The sequence below is a fragment of the Selaginella moellendorffii genome, unplaced genomic scaffold (genome assembly GCF_000143415.4).
Source record: "Selaginella moellendorffii unplaced genomic scaffold, v1.0 SELMOscaffold_124, whole genome shotgun sequence".
Lineage (NCBI taxonomy): Eukaryota > Viridiplantae > Streptophyta > Lycopodiopsida > Selaginellales > Selaginellaceae > Selaginella > Selaginella moellendorffii.
The window spans coordinates 85214-104034 of NW_003314385.1; the positions used below are offsets into that span (position 1 = coordinate 85214).

The following is an 18821-nucleotide window of genomic DNA, read 5'->3' on the forward strand; positions in this document are numbered from 1 at the left end:
CCGTCTCGTGACTGTACAAGACCACATGTGACTTCGCTGACATCGTAGGGCAGCCAGGCGTTCGATTCCAGCGAGGGGCTGCAACAAGGTTTAGGGTTTATAGGCCATGTCGAAGGCGCTGCTGCCGCTGCTGGCATGGGTCGCGATCCTGGTGCTGGCTGCAGCAGCGGCGCATCGGCTCCACAAGAATGTGATCGTGGAGCTCCACGCCAAATGGAGTGGGACGTCGCTGCTCTTGGAAATGGGGTAAGTTGCCTGAGCGCCATACGCTAGAAATTCCACTCTCCCGTGTGTGCTTGCAGTGAGCTTGTGGCCAAGGAGAGGGATGACAATTTCTGGAAATTCATTGACTCGTGGATCGAGCGGGAGGAGAAGGAGAGCCAGTCCTCCTCCAACAGCACCAGCAATTGCCTAGAGCAGATATTATCGCAAGGCTCCGCTTTGTTGGACGGTCACCTCGCGTCTCTCTTAGATTTGTCCCTCTCGCTGCGCAGCGCGTCACCAAAGCTTGTTGTCTACGCACAGCTCGCGCAGGAATCACTGTCAGCCTTCAACCTTCATTCCGGAGGCAGTGATCGGCCACGACCTCCACGGCAAAAGTGCTGCTGGGTGGACGTGGGATCCAGTCTTCTGCTAGAAGAGTCCGAGCTCCTCCACTGGCTGAAATCCTTGTCGGGCGAGTGAGTTACCGTCTCGTTTTTTTGTTTTCTCCTCGCTTCTCACAATGTTTTGAAACAGGCCTTTGCTGGATAAAGCTTTGAACTTGTTTGAGTTTGATCACGTCTATCCACAATCCGCATCTTTTGCCTACACTGCCATCCTATACGGCGCACTTGGTACGCCGTGCTTCAAAAGGTTCCACTCAATCCTCAGCGACTCCTCAAAAACTCAGGTACGCGAGGCATACTGCGGAGTGCTTTTAACTGCTGTTTCTTTCAGGACCTTGTGCGGTATGTGGCACGGCCATTCCTTCCAGATGGTTGCGAAGAGTCGTGCTCAGCTTGTAGTAAAGCAGGGGTCGGCGAGCCACTCAACCTTGCGGGCTACGGTGTTGAGCTTGCGCTGAAAAACATGGAGTACAAAGCTATTGACGACAGCGAAGTCAAAGCTGGTACCATGTGTCCGTGCTGTCTTCCCTTACCAAGTTTCCTTTGTGTGCCTCACCAGGTGGATCATCTGAAGATACCTCTGCTGAGGATCCCCTGGCTCAAGAAGTCAGAGGGTTTATCTTCTCGAGGCTTCTTGTACGTACATTGCATTTTCCTTTGTTGTACTGTTCTTATTGCATGCTCTCAGGAACGTAAGCCTCATCTTGAAGGGGAGCTCATGACGTTCAGAGACCAGTTACTGTCGTCCGAGATATCGGACAGCATGAATGTCTGGGAAGTAAAAGGTAAAGGGGAATAACGTTTACTCTTCTAGGTACTTACTCACGTTTCTAATAGATCTTGGATACCAAGCAGCTCAGAGAATCGTAGGAGCATCTGAACCATTACGGCTGATGCAGGAGTTGAACCAAAACTTTCCAAATCTCGTGTCGTCATTGTCTCGCATGAAGGTAACTATCTTCGTACATTCCTCGTCAGACTGGGCTTGATACACCTTTCTTTTTATTTATTTACCTAGATCAATGAGACCATCAAGCAGGAAATAGTTTCCAATCAGCAAATGATTTCACCAGGAAGAAATCTTCTTGCTATCAATGGGGCTTTAGTCAATCCCGAGAGCCTTGATCTTTTCACGTTAGCCTACTACTCTATGTAGATAGCGGTCTGCTACACTGACCTTCTGTTTTTGCAGGTTGATTCATATGGTGCATCAAGAGCTGTCCTTTGCTGATAAGATACTGAAAATGAAGGTCAGTATGACGCTCTGGAGGATAAAAACGTAACTATTTATCTCTACAGGTTCCTTCTAGTTCTGTGTCGAAGCTTTTGAGGCTACCTGAGCCGGTTGAATCAGTTGCAGTGAGAGTGGATTTTCGCTCCAAGGATTTTGTACACTATCTGAATGATCTTGAAGAAGATAATAAATACAATAGGTGGAGGACAAATCTGAACGAGGTGCTATCGGGTTCTTCTTTTTCTTTTCCATTGATATCTCGCCTAAATTCTCTGTATACTTTGATGCAGCTATTAATGCCAGCTTTTCCAGGACAGCTTCGCTACATCCGAAAGAACTTATACCATGCAGTCTACGTACTAGACCCGGTTTCCGTGAGAGGACTCAGAGTAAGCCGCTTGTGAGACTCTGAACCTTGCCCACCAATATTGATGTTCGCAGACGGTGGAGATGATTCTGCACTATTATCATAACAACTTGCCAATGCGTTTTGGTCTCATCCTGCTCTCGGCGGCAGATTTGCATTCATTAGACGAAGAAAATGGAGCTCGTGAGAAGGACGATTTATCCAGCTTGGTGAGCCGTTTTATTTTTCTTTCGGTTTCACCTGTTTCAATTTGAAATTCCAGATGATACGTCTTTTTCTTTACGTTAAGAATACGGGAGGAGTTTATAACGCTTTTGAGTTTCTAAAAAACGTGAGAGTTTCGTGGAATTTCCAGTATGATGAGACTTCTTTGCGTTGTAGGTTTTGGACTCTTATTCCGAAGATTCTGAAGAAAACTATACTGAGGCTAGACATATTGAGGAAGGATTTGTTAAATCACTCGGGTAAGCTTTTCTTTGTTGCTGTCAATTTGAACTCCGATGCTAATGCTTGCAAAATTCATAGGACTATGACGAAAACCAGTGCTATGGAGGTCTTTTCCAAATTGAAGAATGGTGAAGATTATAGAAGGGAAGCATTTGAAAGCAGCCAGTTTGTATACAGACTTGGTTTATCCGAAGTATATCCATGCCTCCTCATGAACGGTCTCGTTTATGGAGAAAGTCAGGTATACTGTCATTTATCAAATCTTAGGGACATTCCTAACGTGTCACTTGCACTTAGCCACAATTTTCAGTGATGGCGGCCATGAATGAAGAACTCCCTAAAATACAAGAAATGGTCTACTTCGGTCAAATACATTCGCGGACAGATGTTTTAGACAAGTTTTTAGCAGAGGAAGGCCTTAAAAGATATAACCCAAAGGTACTAAGCGCGCACTTGAGCTTTACAATTAACTTGTGCTGCATGCAGATAGCTGGCACTGGGAAAGATTCGAAGTATGTGTCAGTTGCACTGGTGGTTTCTGAGAGCCATCCAGTTGTATGTAGTCTCCAGTATCTGCACACACCTGGAAGTACGTATCCATTATTCACGTGATGTGCTGAAGCGATTGCATGCTTGCAGCCGAAGACGACGTAAAACCTGTAACTCACTGGCTACTTGTTGACTTGACGAAGGAATCTGGTATACGTCTGTTGACGCAAGGTGTCCGCTACATCGTAAGTTGTGCTTGATGAAGCGAAGAGTGTATTATTACCTTTGCTTCAATTTCAGATGGAAGGTACAGACAGAGGGCGTCTTGCTATTCTACATAACATGAAGGATGCGGACAATACTCCAGAATCATCAAAAGAGTTACTGCTTCCCCGACTTGTTAGTCACGTTATGCAGGCATCAAGGTACTAAACACTAAGGTTTTGTTATCACTTTTCTCTTACGGTTTTCTTTTCTCCAGTCGCCGAGCAAAATACCTGCGGTTGTTACATTCTTTTTTAACGCATTACAAGTCAGGCACTTTTGGGGAGGTTCTGCATTTGTATTTGAGTACTGCTAAAGAGATGGGTCTGGACATTGCGAAGGAGGCAATCTTGGAGTCCTCTACATTATCTACTCAGCTTTTACAGTTCCATAAAGTAATGGATTTTGTTTCTATATCGATGCTGACCAATAGTCTACAGGAAAAGAAGTTTGTAGCGGAATTGTTTGGCATCAGGCCAGGTATTAACGCCGTAGTTACAAATGGGCGGGTAAGTCCTTATTTTTATTTTACTCATGAGTTACCACCGTCTGTTTAGATTTCTATTCAAGACTCAAAACCTTTTATTGCGGAAGACCTCATGCTTTTAGAATCACTAATGTATCGGCGAAGGATAAAGGACGTACGGGAAATTATTGAAGATGTGAAGTGGGAAGGTTTAGAACCTGATGACATTACAAGGTATGTCAACCTAATTAATGTGGCTTTCCTCTCTTACTTTGTTGTGCTTAGTGCGTACCTAAGCACCGTCATCATGGCAGTCTCATCCACAATGGCGTCGCGCACTCGGAGCTCCGAGACGGCACAGTTTGAGCTCCTCAAGGCTGATCACAGGTATGTACTTATTTCACCTGCGTTTTCTATTCACGTGTTCTTTCGGTGGAAAGTGCTATTGTCCGGCATGTCGATGGCTCGCCGATTCAAATCGATGCGGTCATCAACCCGCTGAGTGCTCTTGCTCAAAGACTGACTCCTCTTCTGCTGATGCTTGAAGAATGGCTCCATCCAAGTATACGTATAGTCTTGAATCCGATGGTACGCTCGCCTGTGTCAGTTTTTCTTGCTTTTGACGTAAATTTTTCAGAGCTCACTGGGGGACGTTCCCCTAAAGAATTTCTACAGATACGTTCTACCGTCAAAAGTAAGACATCTGATTGTGTTGCAGCTGATGCCTGAGAGTTGCATGTTGCCAGGAAGAGTTTTTATCAGGTGGTATCGGGCCGCATGCGAGGTTCTCCAACATGCCCCCATCGAAGACGCTAACGCTTAATCTAGATGTACCCGAGCCATGGCTTGTAGAGCCTGTCGTGGCTATGTAAGTTGACGTTTATTCTACTATCTTGTACTGACGTGTACTGACTTGCAGTCATGACCTGGATAATATTGTTTTGGAAAAGCTCGACGATGAAAGAACTTTGCATGCCGTTTTTGAGCTTGAAGCTCTTATGATAACAGGTATTCACAGTTCTATATCGTTCTATCGCATTTCTTGATTCTTTTATTTGCAAGGACACTGTTATGAACACAATGAGCCGCCTCGTGGACTTCAACTTATCTTAGGAACTAAGCAGCACGCTCATGTGGTCGACACCATTGTCATGGCCAATCTTGGCTATTTTCAACTCAAAGCTGCTCCCGGGGTATGGACTCTTGGTCTAGCCAGAGGCAGATCGAGCGAGCTATACACTTTACAAGGACATAAACAAGGAACGGATGAGGGTCCGATCAGCAAGCAAATCTTAGTTGCTGACATGAGAGGAGAACTAGTACATCTTGAGGTGGTAAAACGAAGAGGGATGGAAGATGAGAAGCTGTTGGTAGTGGATGACGACAACGGGAAGAAAACATCTCTAAGCGTATGTTCCCCATCTTATCACATTACGTTGGCCTTATGCTATATATGCAGGACAAGACGAAAGGTTTCTTTGAATGGGCTGCGAATATTATGGGCACAGGAGAAAAGAAAACTTCAAAACAGAATACCTCGGTGAAGTTCTACTTTACAAGTTTTAGACTCACAGTGAACAATTTCATTACAGGCTTCAGCGAGGCATGGTGAAACCATCAACATTTTCTCGGTTGCGTCGGGGCATCTGTAAGTCTTAGATGTTTGAATGATCCGACTTTCTCACAGAAGGTTTGCAGATACGAGCGTTTTCTAAAGATTATGATGCTCAGCGTTTTGAAGAATACTAGACGGCCAGTGAAATTTTGGTTTATCAAGAATTATCTTTCTCCACAATTTAAGGTTGGCGGACTTGTAAATCGCGTCTAGCTGACAGGATTTCGTGCAGAATTTGATACCTCATATGGCTGTCGAGTATGGCTTCGAATACGAGCTTGTAACGTACAAGTGGCCTACCTGGCTTCATAAGCAGACTGAAAAGCAACGAATCATATGGGCCTATAAGATTTTGTTCCTTGACGTGATTTTCCCTCTCTCTCTCAAAAAGGTATGTGCTTAATTGCCTTAATGGCAATCCTCACTCCTTGAAGCAGGTTATCTTCGTGGACGCTGATCAAATAGTGCGTGCTGACATGGGGGAACTATATGACATGGATATAAAGGGCAGACCCCTCGCTTACACGCCTTTCTGCGATAACAACAAAGATATGGATGGTTATCGCTTTTGGAGTCAGGTATTCCTTTTTACTGCCATTGCTTGTTTTGTGTAACTATTATATGTCAGGGATTCTGGAAGGAACATCTGCAAGGAAAACCTTATCACATCAGGTAAAAATCTTTGGATCAGCTGTTCTTTTTGTTTACTTGCACTGTTGAGTTGCAGTGCGCTCTACGTTGTGGATCTTGATAAATTCCGCCAAACAGCAGCCGGTGACAACCTGCGTGTATTTTATGAAAATCTAAGCAAAGATCCAAACAGCCTTTCCAATCTCGACCAGGTGAGGTTTGAAGTTGAGTTGTTTTTAATTTTTTTTTCTCACAATTTGAAGCAGGATCTTCCAAATTATGCTCAACATACGGTACCGATATATTCTCTCCCTCAAGAATGGCTGTGGTGTGAGTCTTGGTGTGGAAATGCCACCAAGGGCCGAGCAAAGACAATCGATTTGTGTAACAATCCCATGACCAAGGAGCCCAAACTACAGGTAAAACCGCAAACTTTCTTGTGTTCGTTGGTAAATTCTCATTGTTCTCCACCGCAGGGCGCCAGAAGAATTGTCCAAGAATGGCCGGCCCTTGACGAAGAAGCGCAACTTTTTACCAAAAGGATCCTCGGCAAAGGCAGGGACGAGGAGAACACAATGCAAGTGCCCAAGGAACCTTCTTCCACAAACGATGCTGACGTGAAAGACGAGTTGTGAGCTCTTAGTAGCATACGAACGAACGGTAAACGAGTCAAGAGTTTGATTTATTTTATTGTATTCAAAACGCGTCTGGGACGTGGTTCCATGAATGATTGGTTTATGCGCTTCTCAGAACGGTGTTGGCGTCAATGGCTCCATTCTCGCGAGATAGTCGGACCGAAGCCCAGAGAAATCTGCCGCATCAGTTTGGAATCTCAACATGGCTGTCGGTACCAGATCCGCTTGGTCTAGACTGAAGTCAGAATCGAAGGCAATCGGCTTTGCCACAGCAACTGGATCCACAAGCTTGAACTCAACTTGGTTCTTGAGGGAGGCCTTGACGAACTGCACACGACAAATCTATAAGCCAAAGCGGAGATACAAGAGTAGAGACAACCTCGTGGATTGCGGACGTTGGCTCCTTGGGAAGAAACAGGCCCTGCAGCACCACATTGTCGGGGAAGAGTATGCGAATCACCGACACCTTGTACTTCTGACGTGCTGCAAGTACTTGCTTCTCCCTCAGAGACTTCGGAATGAGCAGCTGAGAATCTTCCAGTTTCTTTCGTTTGATCGCCGCTTGCTTCTTCACCTCGTCCAGCGACAGCTCGTAGAAGTCGGCCGAAAGCTCTGCACGCGACGCAGTACCTTCTGCCGAAACATAAAACACTCGCACCTGCCAACACAGTCGTCAGGACAAAATCCAGAGCCTGGACCAAATACCTGTCTGTCAAACGAACTCGCCTCTTCGGTTGTCCTCGCCGCAAGCTGTGGCTGTGAAGGCTGTGCAAGCTGTGCCTCGAGCGCCGCTACAACTTCCTTGATCACTCGCAAGCGCTCAGCTGACGGCTCTTCCATTACGTTCCACAGCTCACCTTGTTCCATGACGGCCTCGAAGCCCAGAAACTCGAGAAACTCGGCACCACCAACGGCCGAGCCAATACTCTCCTGGATCTTGGGATTTCCCATGCGAACTTTCCTGAACTTGTCCGACGCCGGATCTCTAATGATGTTTGTGAGAAGCCGGACGACAACTTGGACAGCTCCGTTGGAGGCGCCGCCAGAGAGAAATGTCGCCACGGCTACCTCCATCTTCTCTGTGTCGTCGTGGGTCATTTCCTGAGAGACATTCGGATTGTTGCTGCTTTTACTGAAGAGACCACCACCACCATCGTTTACGCTTGGATCGGGGAGTAGACGGGACCGTTGGGGCTCTACGCTCACCTCCGCCGATGCCGATTGCCTTGGAGTCAATGACGGCGTCGTCGGCTTGGGGCTTCTCGACTTGGATTTGTCGGCCTTGAGCTGCTCCGCTTCCCACCTTTGCTGCTGATTTCTCCTCCATTCGTCCTGCTGCTGCCGCTGATCGCTACTCTTGGCTGCTATGCGGGGCGACGGCTCTGGCTGCGGCTCGCCCAACCTGTGTCCCTCTCCCTTAAATCTGCTAGAGGAGCTGAAAGGATTCTTGAGCTTCTTCATCAGCCCCTTGGCCTTGTCCTTGACGTCGTCCATATTCGCGCATCAACCCTAGATGGACTGCTCTACCGCCGGGGGTACATCATGACCGTCTGCTTTATAAGGAGCTCCTTTAGCCGCCTTGGGTGTGCCGCATTGGAGACGATGGTTTGTTCCAGCATTTCCCGCAACGAGGATAGCGGCAGTGGCGGCGAGGCATTCAAGAGTGTCTTGAAAAACTTGTCCCACACATTCGTGTTCCAATACCTGAGAAAACGAGGGGAAAACGAGCTTTAGCTACCGTGGGAAGTTGAAGTACCGTTTAAGCGATGCTTTGGGCTTATGGACGCGACCACCGTCCGGGCTTCTCTCCTCTTCGAGCTCCATGTAGCTTCCATGGAGCATACAGTGCACTATACAGCATAAACCGTAGCCGTCAACCTGCAAAAGCACTTTATGAGCATCGAGTAAGAAAGCATTGTCACTCACCTGATAAGTCCATGGCCTTTCTTCCACCATCTCAATGCATCTAAAGGCCGATGTTTTGCTGTCTGCAAAAAACTCGGTCCCTTCTGGAAAGAGTCTCATATCTATGCTTCTTCCCCAGTCGATTAAACATAGTCCCTGCAACGCGAGACATAAGCCTCGAGGGACAGAAACTAAGAGATATCTTTTACCTGACCCTTCCAGCAACCGGGCCTGTTCGGCGCCCAGTTTTCCCAGTTGTCACTGAAACATAATATGCAAGGGCGTAACAAGGCAGAAAAACTTCCAGAATTACCTGTCGTTTCGAATAAGTAGATTGTCGGGCTTAAAATCAGCGTGAATGATGCCAACTCCGTGCAACACCTCAAGCATGCGCAGCATCTCGATCGTGTAATACATGCAGAGGAGCTCGTCCATTTTCAGCGAATGCGCTAGATACGCGTTCACAACGTCCTGGATGCAGTAAGTCATGAGATACTAACAATCAAGTGAAGAAACCCCACATCACCTGTAAGGTTCCATGCTGGCCATAGCCAGCAACCAAGATGCTGCAATCGGAAAATACATACATTTTCCGGGCACTGCCAAAGCTGTCTCTCTGCAGCAATGTACATCATATTAGTTACACAAAAGCTTGGCCAATCTACGTAACCTCTTCAACTGGGATCCTCTTGTCCAGCTGATAATATATGTAGAACTCCCACGGACACGGCGGCTTTTGGATCTACATATCATGTTTGAGACTCAACTGAAAAACTCCAAGGGGCGCTTCTCACCTTCAGTACAACTGGTGATTCATTGTTGCTGTTTTCGTGGGCCTGGTAAACTTGAGCAAAAGCACCTTGTCCTGTACATCCTTTTAGGAAATAAGTCGAGTTTCCTGTCACACAGAAAGGAAAATCTTGGTAACCAGCGCAACAAACAGAACCGTACCTAGTTCGACAGTCTTATTGCGTGCGTTCGCTTTGAGAGATGACAATGAGACGCCTCCGCTATATTTTTTGCTGCTGCAATGGAATCCCTACAGGCAGGCAACTCTAAGTTCATATAGAGATTATCACCAAAGACCATACCTTGTAAGTTTGCAAGGGTGGCGCCAGTTTCTTCAGCAAGTCCGCAACCAAGGTCTCGTCCCAAGGATCTACGAATTCGCTCTTGCGGTCTCGCCGGTCGTCGCAGAAAGCATCGTCAACGAATATATTGAAGTCCATCTTTCCGGCTCCCAGGCTTGGTTTGTCCTGTCCCTGTGGCTTCTTTGCCTGTTCCGAAGGAGCTTCATCTACAAAGACATTTAGCTCCATTGCTCCTGGTAGCTCACGTCGTTGAGATGAAGGTGCTTTAGGCTGCTTCACTTGATCCAATGGCAAGGGCTGGTTGAACAAGGAAAGAACGTTGACAAGAGCTTCTCTGGTGTTGATTGTCGGCTCAACCAGACCAATGTGAGTCTCCGCGTTTGCTGCCTCTGGATCAACTCCCAGAACGATAGCTTCCTCCGCGTACTTTTTGATAGCGATTGTCTCATCTCCATGAGGCCGTGCAATATTGGACATGGGATTAACAGCGGCTACGGAGCTTCCTTTCACTTCGGAAGGCCTGCTCGTCTTGAACTTGCGCTTCAAAAAGCTCGCGTGCATTTTCTCCAGTTGCTCCACCGGTTGAGCGTGTCTGGGAGGATGGAGATAAGTACAAAGAGAAAACAGCCAGTGAAAATGGCAGACATACCTCGAGATACCGAGCTCATAAATCTGGTTTGCCTTGGTTATGTCTCCTCGTAGCTCGAGGATCATCGCGTAAGCTTCGTAAAAGAGAGAATGAGTCTGGCCAATACGCTTCGCCTCTAAGAGCTCAAAGATGTGAAGTGGATCCGCGCAGCAGTCTGCCTGAAGCGGTTGCAAAGAAGGAAAATAAGAATACAGAAGCACCAAGCAGAGGAGGAGACTTACGTAGCGCAACCAGATGCGCAGGTACCTCAGGTCCTCCCGGTATCGGGGATCGTCCAGAAAAGCTTTGGTGCAAAACTCGAGCAATGGACAGAGTTCTCCTCGGACTCCCGGGGCGGAGGAGGAGGTGATGATGCTTTTGGCCCACTTGACACATCTGGGAGGGAAAATCTCGAGTGAGTGAGAGCGAGCGAGGGAAATGCAGGACGAGCACACTTACGCAACCCATGGCTTGAGCGGATCGCTGCCGGCGTAGCTCTGAATGGCGTCAAGAAAGTACCTGGACAAGCAAAGAGAGCACAGATCTGGATGGATGAACGTCTGCTGGAGCTCGATTACCTGCGCTGGGACTGGATGGCATCGCTGGATCCGTTGCTCTTGAGCAAGTCCTGGAGATTGGGCGGGAGATTCTCCTTACCCTTGTGCTGCGCCAATGCCATGGGCGGGAGCACAAGAACCCTAGCGAGAATTTGAAAGCTAGGGTTCTTGAGTGTGCCCAGCGCCAGTGAAAATGGCTGCTCGCAACCTGGCGTGTGACCTCATCAACGACCAATTCGGGGAGCTTGTCCAGGTAACGCCATCGCCATCGCCATCGCCATCGCTCGCAGCGTAGCTCACCATTGCTCTCTGGGTGGATGACGCTAGAAAGTATGCGACTGCCTTGTGCAGCGTGGAAGCCTGTTGCTGTCCGAGATTGCGCGCTTCACTGGCATCGACGTCGCGCCGCTGGGCGACTGCCTGAAGCAGCTCATCCAGCACAACTGCGTGCAAGCCTTTAGAGCATCGGTGGAGCAAGAACACGATGGCCTGGGTGAGTGCGTGACTTCTTCTTCGACTTCGCTTAGTTGTTTTTCTTTGCTTGTCTAGGCGCTGGAGGGAGGCCAGCACCAAAGCCCAACACCTTCTACATGCTCATACTGGACAACGTCCTCCACCGGATGCGCTTCCCAAAGTTTATGACGCTCGTCCGCGACGACATTGGCAGCGAGGCGCAAGGCTTGCTCGGCGCCTTACTGCAGCACGGCCGACTGACGCTCGACCAGCTGCTCAAACGCGCAGCGGAATGCGCTCAACCAGGTAGAACTCTCTCGCGCTCTTCTATTCTCACGCCTCCATTGCCAGGTGACGTTGAGGTCGAAATGAGCGTGAAGAAAGCATTCGTGGAGCTTGTCGAGGCGCATTTCATTGAGCGCTGCCCGTTGCCAGAGCCAACGTTGCCTCTGGCGGAGGAAGAACAGCCCAACAAGGTACCTGTGCTTGTTTGCCTACAACTACAAACAAAAGCTTTTCATTCCTTGCCAAACGAAGCGAGCCAGGATGACGGCTCAGACGCGGGAGCGGCGTGTACTCGATGCGGCGGCACAGTCGGACGCCCTCAGGTTTCGGTTGCCAGCATCGTTGCAACTACAATCCGGGGACTTGGTCACGCTAGATGATTCTCTTATCACGGGTCACAAGGTATCGCTCATTCACTTTTGTTATACTGAACCTTGACTGAGGATCACTTGGAACCAGCGCAAGGAAATGGATACGACCCTCCTTGACGACAAAGATGTTATTTGGCGAGTCAACTACGAGGAGTTCATACGTCGCCTACGGCATCAGGTAAGTAGGAGTAGTGCTCCCAGCTACCATCGTACGTAATCGTTTTATTTCCAGGCCTGCGTGAGGCTGGTGAGCTCCAAGTGTGACCTTGGGTGTGGAACTGTTTTGGCGTGCATTCTCGACAGAAGCCGCAAGGCAGAGCGGAGCGTCAGACAAAGGCTGTCCAGTAAGCTTTTAGCTCGATGCTTCGCAACTAGCTTACGTTTCGCTGTCAGGCCCTCTTGAAATGGAAGCGATTGTCGAGGCCGTGAGAAAGACAGAGGAGGGACGATGCATGCCCTTGGAAAGGATACGCTGCGCTCTTTTGCAGATGACGGCTGATGGTTTTGTCGTTGATCGAGCTGGTGAAGCGAGTGAACAGTATGCTATCAGTTCGTATTTCCGCCATTTTATTCTAGTCGTGCTCTTATGCCGCTCGGCATGTTTCCAGATATGCGAAAAATCTTAGATGTTGCGAGGCAGGCTGAAGTAAGTGAAGGAGATATCGTTATTCTCACATCTCATCTGCTCTGGCTACTTTGACAGATCGAAGGCATTGTGCTACAAAGATTTGGACGGAAGTGCTGCAGAATCTTTCGGCTCCTGTCAACAAAAGGCCGCCTGGATCACAAGCAGGTGTGCAAGTTTGAACGCTCGACTGTTTTAACGAATTTGTTGTGCATGTAAAGATCTCCGACAAGTCGCTCGTACCTTCAAAGGAGGCATGGGAACTGCTGTCGAAACTTGTCAAGGAGCACTTCATCGAGCTAGAGGCATGGCACTCTTGATTTTGTAACTCAATGCTAGCGTTTGACCTCGTTTCCTAACAGGAGGATGATCCAAAGCCTATCTCGTGGCGCGTCAATCTCGAAATAGTGGCATGGAACGTGCTCAACCAAATGCATAATGCAGCATGGAGTCTGGGCCGTCGCCTCTCCCAGGAGCTTGAACAGCAGGAGCAGGAGCAAGATCAAGTAAGTAGTATGGTTGCTTGCTCGTGAGACTTATGGATTAGATGTGTGTGATCCACCACAGGCTGGCGCGAGTGTTCCTCTTGACGAGGCGAGCAGCAGACGAAGAAACATCGCCAAGGTGCTCGAGGCATCTGCGACAAGGCTAGACGACGCAATCATGCTGTTCCACGACTTTTAAAGGCTTCAAAAAATTTCGTCTGCCAAGAACTCGTCGTACAAGCTCTCCGTCAAAAGGATTGCCCCTCCAGTCGAGAACCAATCTACTACTGCACCTTCTTATCGACGTTACTGCTCGCCTTGCTCCGTGTAAGTGGTCGCCTTCCGGGGAAGAGAGCCCGTAGAAGCCTCTCCCAAACAAAGCAGCCAAGCGACATCATCCCCGCCCACAGCAGCAGCTTCCACCCAAGCGGCTTTGGCAGTGGAACCAGCCTGAGCCAGTCATTCAGGTCCCTCAGCAGGTCGGAGCTGATGGTTGTGAAGAACAGAGCTGCGGCTGTTAAGGCGTAGAAGAACGGCTTGTTCTCTCGGATACTCTGGTTGAACGGGTGGCCGATGTAGTTCACCGCAAACGTAGCCACTTGAATCATCATGTTGGCCATGTACGAGACCGTGTTCACCAGGTTGGGGGTGAAGTCCGAGTCCGGCTCCACGCACTCCTCGGGCATATACGACTCGGCAGCCCGGACGACGGAAACCAGGAAGCAGAGGTGCATCGCAAACTGTCCCAGCATGGATATGATCACGTAGGCGGAGAAGATGTTGGGGTGCGGCCTCTGAGCGGACAGTGTGCTTAAAGGTCGTGCGTTCGAGATGAAAAGGAAGAATGCCGCCGTGAAGAGACCACTGATTGTTGCCTGCACGTCGCCAAGCTTCACGCCATCCAGGTACATGACACTGAGCACATAGGCCGTTGACAGGCAATTCAGGCCCAGGATCTTGAACATCTGCAACGTCGTCACCAGAGTGCTCCTGCCTTGACGTATGATATCGGCCGTTGGCTGCACCGATGCGTGCTTGGCAGTAAACGCGGACGCCATGGACGCATCACCAAGTCGCACCACGGGAGCGCTTCTACCGTCGTCCGAATTCATCTCGTCCATCATCTGCTTCAATTTCTGCCTTTGCTGCTCGGCACGACTGGCAGCACTGTTCGGACGACTTGTCTGCGAGGATGTCGGGGCCCTTTGTCTCTTCACTGTCACTATAGAGGCTGTTGGACAACGAAGAATATAAAGTGCAATGCCTACCGGTAGAGCTGGAGGCCGATGGCGATTTTCCAGGCACTTCTACAGCATTAAGTAGTGCGACCCCTACGTGCGCCTTTGAAAAACCCAATCAACGGTAGGAAAGACAGTTTATAAAAGAGATTACAGACCTGTTTCAGAGCACCGACGTCGTTTGTACCATCGCCGCACATAAGGGTCGTTCTACCCACATCCTTCAAGGTGATGAGAATGAGCTCCTTGTGATCCGGGGCAACTCTTGCATACACCTGTACTGAAGTAACCTCAGGACCGCACAAGAACATGTTTCGACCCTTACCTTTACGAAAGGTAACACTGATTCTAGTGCACCTGTACGCTGGAGCATAGCAAGTCCGTCACCAGAAACGCACAGGTCATAGTTGTCCGCCAATATCTGGATCTTCTCTACCCTGGAAACAGCTCCCATGTTCGAAAATATAAGAGAAAAGACACAGAGTCTTACTCGTAAGCTATCTTCGTTTCCTCGTCAGGCGAAAGCCAATTAAAACCATCCTGCCCGTTTGATGGAGGAGTCAAGATTAAAACTGGCTGAGAGACAATGTGAACTTGACCAGCAACATGACAAGCCGTAAGAGCTTGATCCCCTGTTATCATCACCTAAGAAACATAAAAAAAAACAGCGTCAGCGTTAGAGCACGAAAATCCAACGTTATGTACCAGATCATGAGACGAATCTTTGAGGTCTTTCAGAACGGAGGCCGAATCCTTCCTGAGAGGACAAGCAAAAACCTACGGCCGACGTTAACTAAAGAGAAAACTTGAAAAACTGCATCATACCGCAAAACCACAAAAAACTAAATCGCTTTCAACGCTCTGCCTTTCTAACGATCGAGCCTCGCCCACCTTGTATACAGCACCCGTTAATAGTAACAAAAAACTGCAATTATGTCCATAATCACTTACCGGAATGTCTGGAAGGACTTTGTAAGCTAAAGCTAAAACTCGAGCTCCCTGCCGTGTATACGTCTTATATGTGTGGACGTAAGACTCAGGAACGTGAACCAGTCTTTCTTGAATTGTTTCAGGTGCACCCTGGAAGGGCGAGTCGCCAGATACTTAAAGTGAAAACTAAACACTACCTTTGTGAAGGCCAGAAAGTTCTCATCTATACGCACAACGGTGGACATTCGTTTCAAAGAAGAAGAAAAGTGATGCCTCTGTATGATTTGAACGGCTGGCACGCTTCCCCTGTCACAAAGGAGCATAAAGTACACGTCTTTACAAGCACGAGCTACCACAGACCTGCGGGCAACAGCCTTCTCATCGGCTGTGTAAGACCAATCCACACCTTTCAGAGCAGCCTTCTCAAGAGGATCTCCCACCTGGAGGACACTTTCCACGTTAAGCACAGTCAACAAGCAAGGTATTACCAGTTTGTTATCCACGAAAACAAGGGCGTGGCAGGCGGCCAAAATCTGCAGAGTACGATCAGGGAGTTTCGTAGGATCGCTCTCGAGATGAGAGCCTTTCCCCTCCATGTTGCAAACCCCAAGAAATTCCTGTACATCAAACAGTGAGGAGAACTTCCATTTAAACAATATGTGTGAATACCATATCATCGCTCGTGAGAGTCCCAGTTTTATCAAAACAACAAGTATCAACCTGGATGCCACACCCCGTCAAAGAAATCAACAAAAGACTACAAGCCTACCTTCCCCGCGAAAGGTATTCTAAAAGGTTCAGTGCAATAGATTCCACGTCGTACAAGAGCTATGAGAGAGGTATTCACTGCAATCGAGAGTTCCATCGGCAACTCCGGCGGTATAACAGAAGTTATTATCATAGAGCAATTCAGGAACAGCTTGAATTTGCTGCGCGTTGGGTGCTCTAGCCCCTGAAAGTCGCTATGAATAAATAAGAAACTCCAAGCTTGCACAAAGAGAAACTTTACCTGCTTGAGGACATACCCGGCCGCAACCAGAGCAAAGAAGACAAGGAACAGAATGAAAAGACCACTCTCCCAATTGTTTGCAGTAACCTGCAGAGCATAGTAGTCACAATGGATCGCAATAAATCACGTGCTCACCCTCTCGGTAGAGAAAAGTATAGTCCGCATTAGCTTCCCTTGGCTCGTTTCGAAGCCCGTGCGTAGTACGACAGCCAAACAACCACCGTCCGGAGTTTTCAAGTGACTAGCCTGCAATTTCAAAAGAAGGCGATCCTCAACTCAAGTCGCACACAACTTTGCCTTGCCTTGTCTGGAGTATGCTGAAGTATTTTAGTTCCCCCAAAAAGTACGTGAGCTTTATCCTTTCGGATTGACAGCTTCTCCTCCATATCGCGGCCTACAATGGAAACCTGTCGATACACTAGTAAACGTACGAGAAGACGAGAATTCCGTATGATACCTTCCACTGTGGTGTCGATTCACCCGTCAGAAGAGCTTCATTGGCGATAGCCGTCCCGGCAAGAAGTAGCATATCGGCTGGTACCGTGCGTTCTTCGCTTGTTTGCCCTGTGGCTCGACCGATTGATACAAGATCTCCCGGTAAAAGATCTACTCCTGAGAGTTTTAACCATCTGCAGGAAAGGCAGCCAATGACACAACAGCGGACTTTTAAGTATCAACTTACTTCCCAGTGCGATACACATGAATTGTCTGACTATCCACTCGCACGCGACGCAATTCCGCGAGCGTTTTCAGGCGGGATTTGACGACAGTGGACTCGAAAAGGATCAACATGAAGAGCGTAAAGATGCTGTAGTACCAGTACTCGTCAAGGCACCATAGGCCTACACAAAACACCTGGGGAAAGAACATATAAGCCAGGGAACTTTTCGAACGATCAACAAGTACCTGGAAAACGAAGAACGGTTCCATGCAGTGCTCCTTCATTAGCTTCTGAAACGTAGGTTGAGGGAACTCAAAGCTGCATAAAACGAGGTCAGTGGGGAAATCAATGCCAAGGGCAGGGCGGGGCGCGAGATTTTCCTACACGTTCCGGCCCCATTTGCCCAAAGCGGCCTTCTCTTTCGCATCCGTTCCATAGCCGCTACTTCTGCTGTACACGCCAAACGTCTCTTTGGACGGATAGAGAAGCTTGCGAAAGGTATCGTCTGAAAAGATAAACTTTTGCTTGCGAAACTCGAAGCTATGCTCTGGCTGAGACGATATCGAATTCTTGGATCCGACTTCCTGATTGACAATGAAGCAATGGTCAGTCCCATGAAATGGATCGAGCGAGCGCATTTCCATACCAGGGTTGTATGCACCAAGGGAACAACTTCTTTGGAGCCGGAGAACTTGGCAGGAACAACTTTGACGACGTCGGCCTCGCGCACACGATTCACCTGCAAAGAAAGCCACGGGCACGATTCAGCGAGAGGGGAGAGAGAGAGAGAGAGAGAGTAGCGCGTGGAAGGCAAACCTTAGAAGCGTGCATGAAGCAGCGAAAATCCACCGACCAGGCAGTGAAGAGCACGACGAGAATGTGGAGCAAAGCCAGGCCGAGCAAGACGATCGCGGCATCCATAAAATCGAGCTGGGGAAGCAGCAGCAATGCCCAGGCAACATAGAGCAGCACAAACGGCCACACATCCAGCTGCCAGGCGACGCCGCGCCATCTGTAGAGCTCCACGCGCTTGATAGTCTTGGCGTCCACATCCAGCTCCATAGCGCTGCTGCTCACGATAAACCCTAACCCTAATCCTCTCGGCGGACGAACTAGCCTATAAGCCGGCCTCGCTCGAATGCGGCGGTGCCCCTCGTTGCACAGCCTGGACGAGGTATGGCGCCGCGCTCATCCCCAGGCTGGATGGCTGCGCAGCGCTCACCAGCGATGGCGGGCCCGCGACCTTGGCTACCTTGTGCGCCATTTGAGCAGGATTGGCACCCTCGAGAGTGTCCACGACCTCGCAGTTCTGTGGGAGCAGCAGTGGGACTGTGAGAGAGAGAGAGAGAGAGAGAGAGAGAGTGGTTTGATACCTGGATGAAGACGAGGAAGGGCGCCGCAGCATCCACTGGTACTCCAAACTTGTGTGCTATCTCCGCCTGCTCGTCAGCGTTGATCTACAAAGGAGGCACATTCGTTCGGGGCATCAAAATCGATCACGCAACTCACCCGGAGGAATGTTGCCTGTGGGGTGTCGGCGGAGAGGCGGTTCAGGAGCTCCTCCGCCTCCTCCACGTCCTTGCCTTGGCGCGGAGAGAAATGCAGCACCACCGCTGAGCCCCGCGCCACGATCGCCTCCAGCTCGCGCAGAGATGTCACGCTGCCCAAGCCCATCTCTTCTCTCTTCAGCCCTAGGTAGCGCAACGTGGCAAACAAAGGGGATGGATGGGGTATGTTATTTCTCACAGGGCCGAGAGCTCTTGGAGCTCTTGTTATCTTCTCTATAGCTTTTTGAAAGTGGCATATACCCGCAGGATATTCTCTTCCG

General features: G+C 49.0%; 5 protein-coding genes across 5 annotated transcripts; 2 read left to right on the forward strand and 3 right to left on the reverse strand.

Moving 5' to 3' along the window:
- The first annotated feature begins 59 nt into the window (after positions 1–59).
- Positions 60–6869, forward strand: LOC9644453 (UDP-glucose:glycoprotein glucosyltransferase). The gene is made up of 37 exons (XM_024665612.1): positions 60–246; positions 303–680; positions 739–892; positions 940–1111; positions 1168–1244; positions 1297–1393; positions 1446–1558; positions 1627–1742; positions 1801–1858; positions 1908–2063; positions 2133–2231; positions 2284–2418; positions 2472–2540; positions 2591–2673; positions 2735–2897; positions 2954–3094; positions 3143–3245; positions 3296–3390; positions 3446–3570; positions 3627–3804; positions 3850–3918; positions 3967–4109; positions 4161–4262; positions 4316–4463; positions 4513–4569; positions 4622–4743; positions 4795–4883; positions 4938–5284; positions 5335–5415; positions 5468–5523; positions 5574–5676; positions 5723–5881; positions 5928–6068; positions 6119–6162; positions 6218–6332; positions 6387–6539; positions 6597–6869. Exons 1-37 carry the CDS (start codon positions 107–109, stop codon positions 6753–6755), a joined length of 4740 nt encoding a protein of 1579 aa, XP_024521380.1. The 5' UTR covers positions 60–106; the 3' UTR covers positions 6756–6869.
- LOC9644127 (plant UBX domain-containing protein 2) lies at positions 6784–8352 on the reverse strand. Its single transcript, XM_002991790.2, has 3 exons — positions 7461–8352; positions 7135–7413; positions 6784–7082 (listed from the first exon to the last, which is right to left on the reverse strand). The coding sequence occupies exons 1-3, from the start codon at positions 8247–8249 to the stop codon at positions 6867–6869; spliced, it is 1284 nt and encodes a 427-aa protein (XP_002991836.2). The 5' UTR covers positions 8250–8352; the 3' UTR covers positions 6784–6866.
- Positions 8256–11102, reverse strand: LOC9644454 (mitotic checkpoint serine/threonine-protein kinase BUB1). The gene is made up of 14 exons (XM_024665615.1): positions 10958–11102; positions 10839–10898; positions 10622–10775; positions 10401–10558; positions 9752–10343; positions 9612–9699; positions 9455–9558; positions 9331–9402; positions 9187–9276; positions 8974–9131; positions 8870–8921; positions 8682–8816; positions 8512–8633; positions 8256–8459 (listed from the first exon to the last, which is right to left on the reverse strand). The coding sequence occupies exons 1-14, from the start codon at positions 11056–11058 to the stop codon at positions 8279–8281; spliced, it is 2067 nt and encodes a 688-aa protein (XP_024521383.1). The 5' UTR covers positions 11059–11102; the 3' UTR covers positions 8256–8278.
- Positions 11089–13383, forward strand: LOC9644455 (DNA-directed RNA polymerase III subunit rpc3). Its single transcript, XM_024665619.1, has 13 exons — positions 11089–11189; positions 11264–11429; positions 11486–11695; positions 11741–11865; positions 11927–12076; positions 12134–12223; positions 12278–12389; positions 12439–12594; positions 12654–12691; positions 12749–12838; positions 12892–12975; positions 13033–13176; positions 13238–13383. Exons 1-13 carry the CDS (start codon positions 11130–11132, stop codon positions 13352–13354), a joined length of 1542 nt encoding a protein of 513 aa, XP_024521387.1. The 5' UTR covers positions 11089–11129; the 3' UTR covers positions 13355–13383.
- LOC9644128 (probable manganese-transporting ATPase PDR2) lies at positions 13340–18668 on the reverse strand. Its single transcript, XM_024665613.1, is given in 24 exon segments — positions 13340–14355; positions 14357–14496; positions 14552–14668; positions 14719–14830; positions 14884–15038; positions 15099–15170; positions 15219–15284; positions 15345–15473; positions 15521–15629; positions 15684–15763; positions 15812–15940; positions 15993–16043; positions 16093–16275; positions 16333–16419; positions 16468–16578; positions 16635–16739; positions 16790–16961; positions 17015–17187; positions 17239–17311; positions 17378–17577; positions 17640–17732; positions 17810–18302; positions 18367–18450; positions 18503–18668. Coding segments are annotated over 22 exon segments (3519 nt in total). The 5' UTR covers positions 18056–18302; positions 18367–18450; positions 18503–18668; the 3' UTR covers positions 13340–13439.
- Positions 18669–18821: the final 153 nt, after the last annotated feature.

Excerpts from the sequence above, each read along its gene's own strand:
- LOC9644453 (XM_024665612.1), top strand. The coding sequence starts at position 107 with ATGTCGAAGGCGCTGCTGCCGCTGCTGGCATGGGTCGCGATCCTGGTG. Across the intron at positions 1,743-1,800 it reads GAGAGCCTTGATCTTTTCAC|GTTGATTCATATGGTGCATC; the intron begins GTTAGCCTACTA and ends CTGTTTTTGCAG. Across the intron at positions 6,069-6,118 it reads GTTATCGCTTTTGGAGTCAG|GGATTCTGGAAGGAACATCT; the intron begins GTATTCCTTTTT and ends ATTATATGTCAG.
- LOC9644127 (XM_002991790.2), bottom strand. The coding sequence starts at position 8,249 with ATGGACGACGTCAAGGACAAGGCCAAGGGGCTGATGAAGAAGCTCAAG. Across the intron at positions 7,414-7,460 it reads CGAGTTCGTTTGACAGACAG|GTGCGAGTGTTTTATGTTTC; the intron begins GTATTTGGTCCA and ends CTGTGTTGGCAG. Across the intron at positions 7,083-7,134 it reads CAACGTCCGCAATCCACGAG|TTCGTCAAGGCCTCCCTCAA; the intron begins GTTGTCTCTACT and ends TGTCGTGTGCAG.
- LOC9644454 (XM_024665615.1), bottom strand. The coding sequence starts at position 11,058 with ATGGCATTGGCGCAGCACAAGGGTAAGGAGAATCTCCCGCCCAATCTC. Across the intron at positions 9,559-9,611 it reads CAATAAGACTGTCGAACTAG|GAAACTCGACTTATTTCCTA; the intron begins GTACGGTTCTGT and ends TCTGTGTGACAG. Across the intron at positions 8,922-8,973 it reads CTACTTATTCGAAACGACAG|TGACAACTGGGAAAACTGGG; the intron begins GTAATTCTGGAA and ends ATTATGTTTCAG.
- LOC9644455 (XM_024665619.1), top strand. The coding sequence starts at position 11,130 with ATGGCTGCTCGCAACCTGGCGTGTGACCTCATCAACGACCAATTCGGG. Across the intron at positions 11,190-11,263 it reads AATTCGGGGAGCTTGTCCAG|AAAGTATGCGACTGCCTTGT; the intron begins GTAACGCCATCG and ends GGATGACGCTAG. Across the intron at positions 11,696-11,740 it reads AGCGGAATGCGCTCAACCAG|GTGACGTTGAGGTCGAAATG; the intron begins GTAGAACTCTCT and ends CTCCATTGCCAG.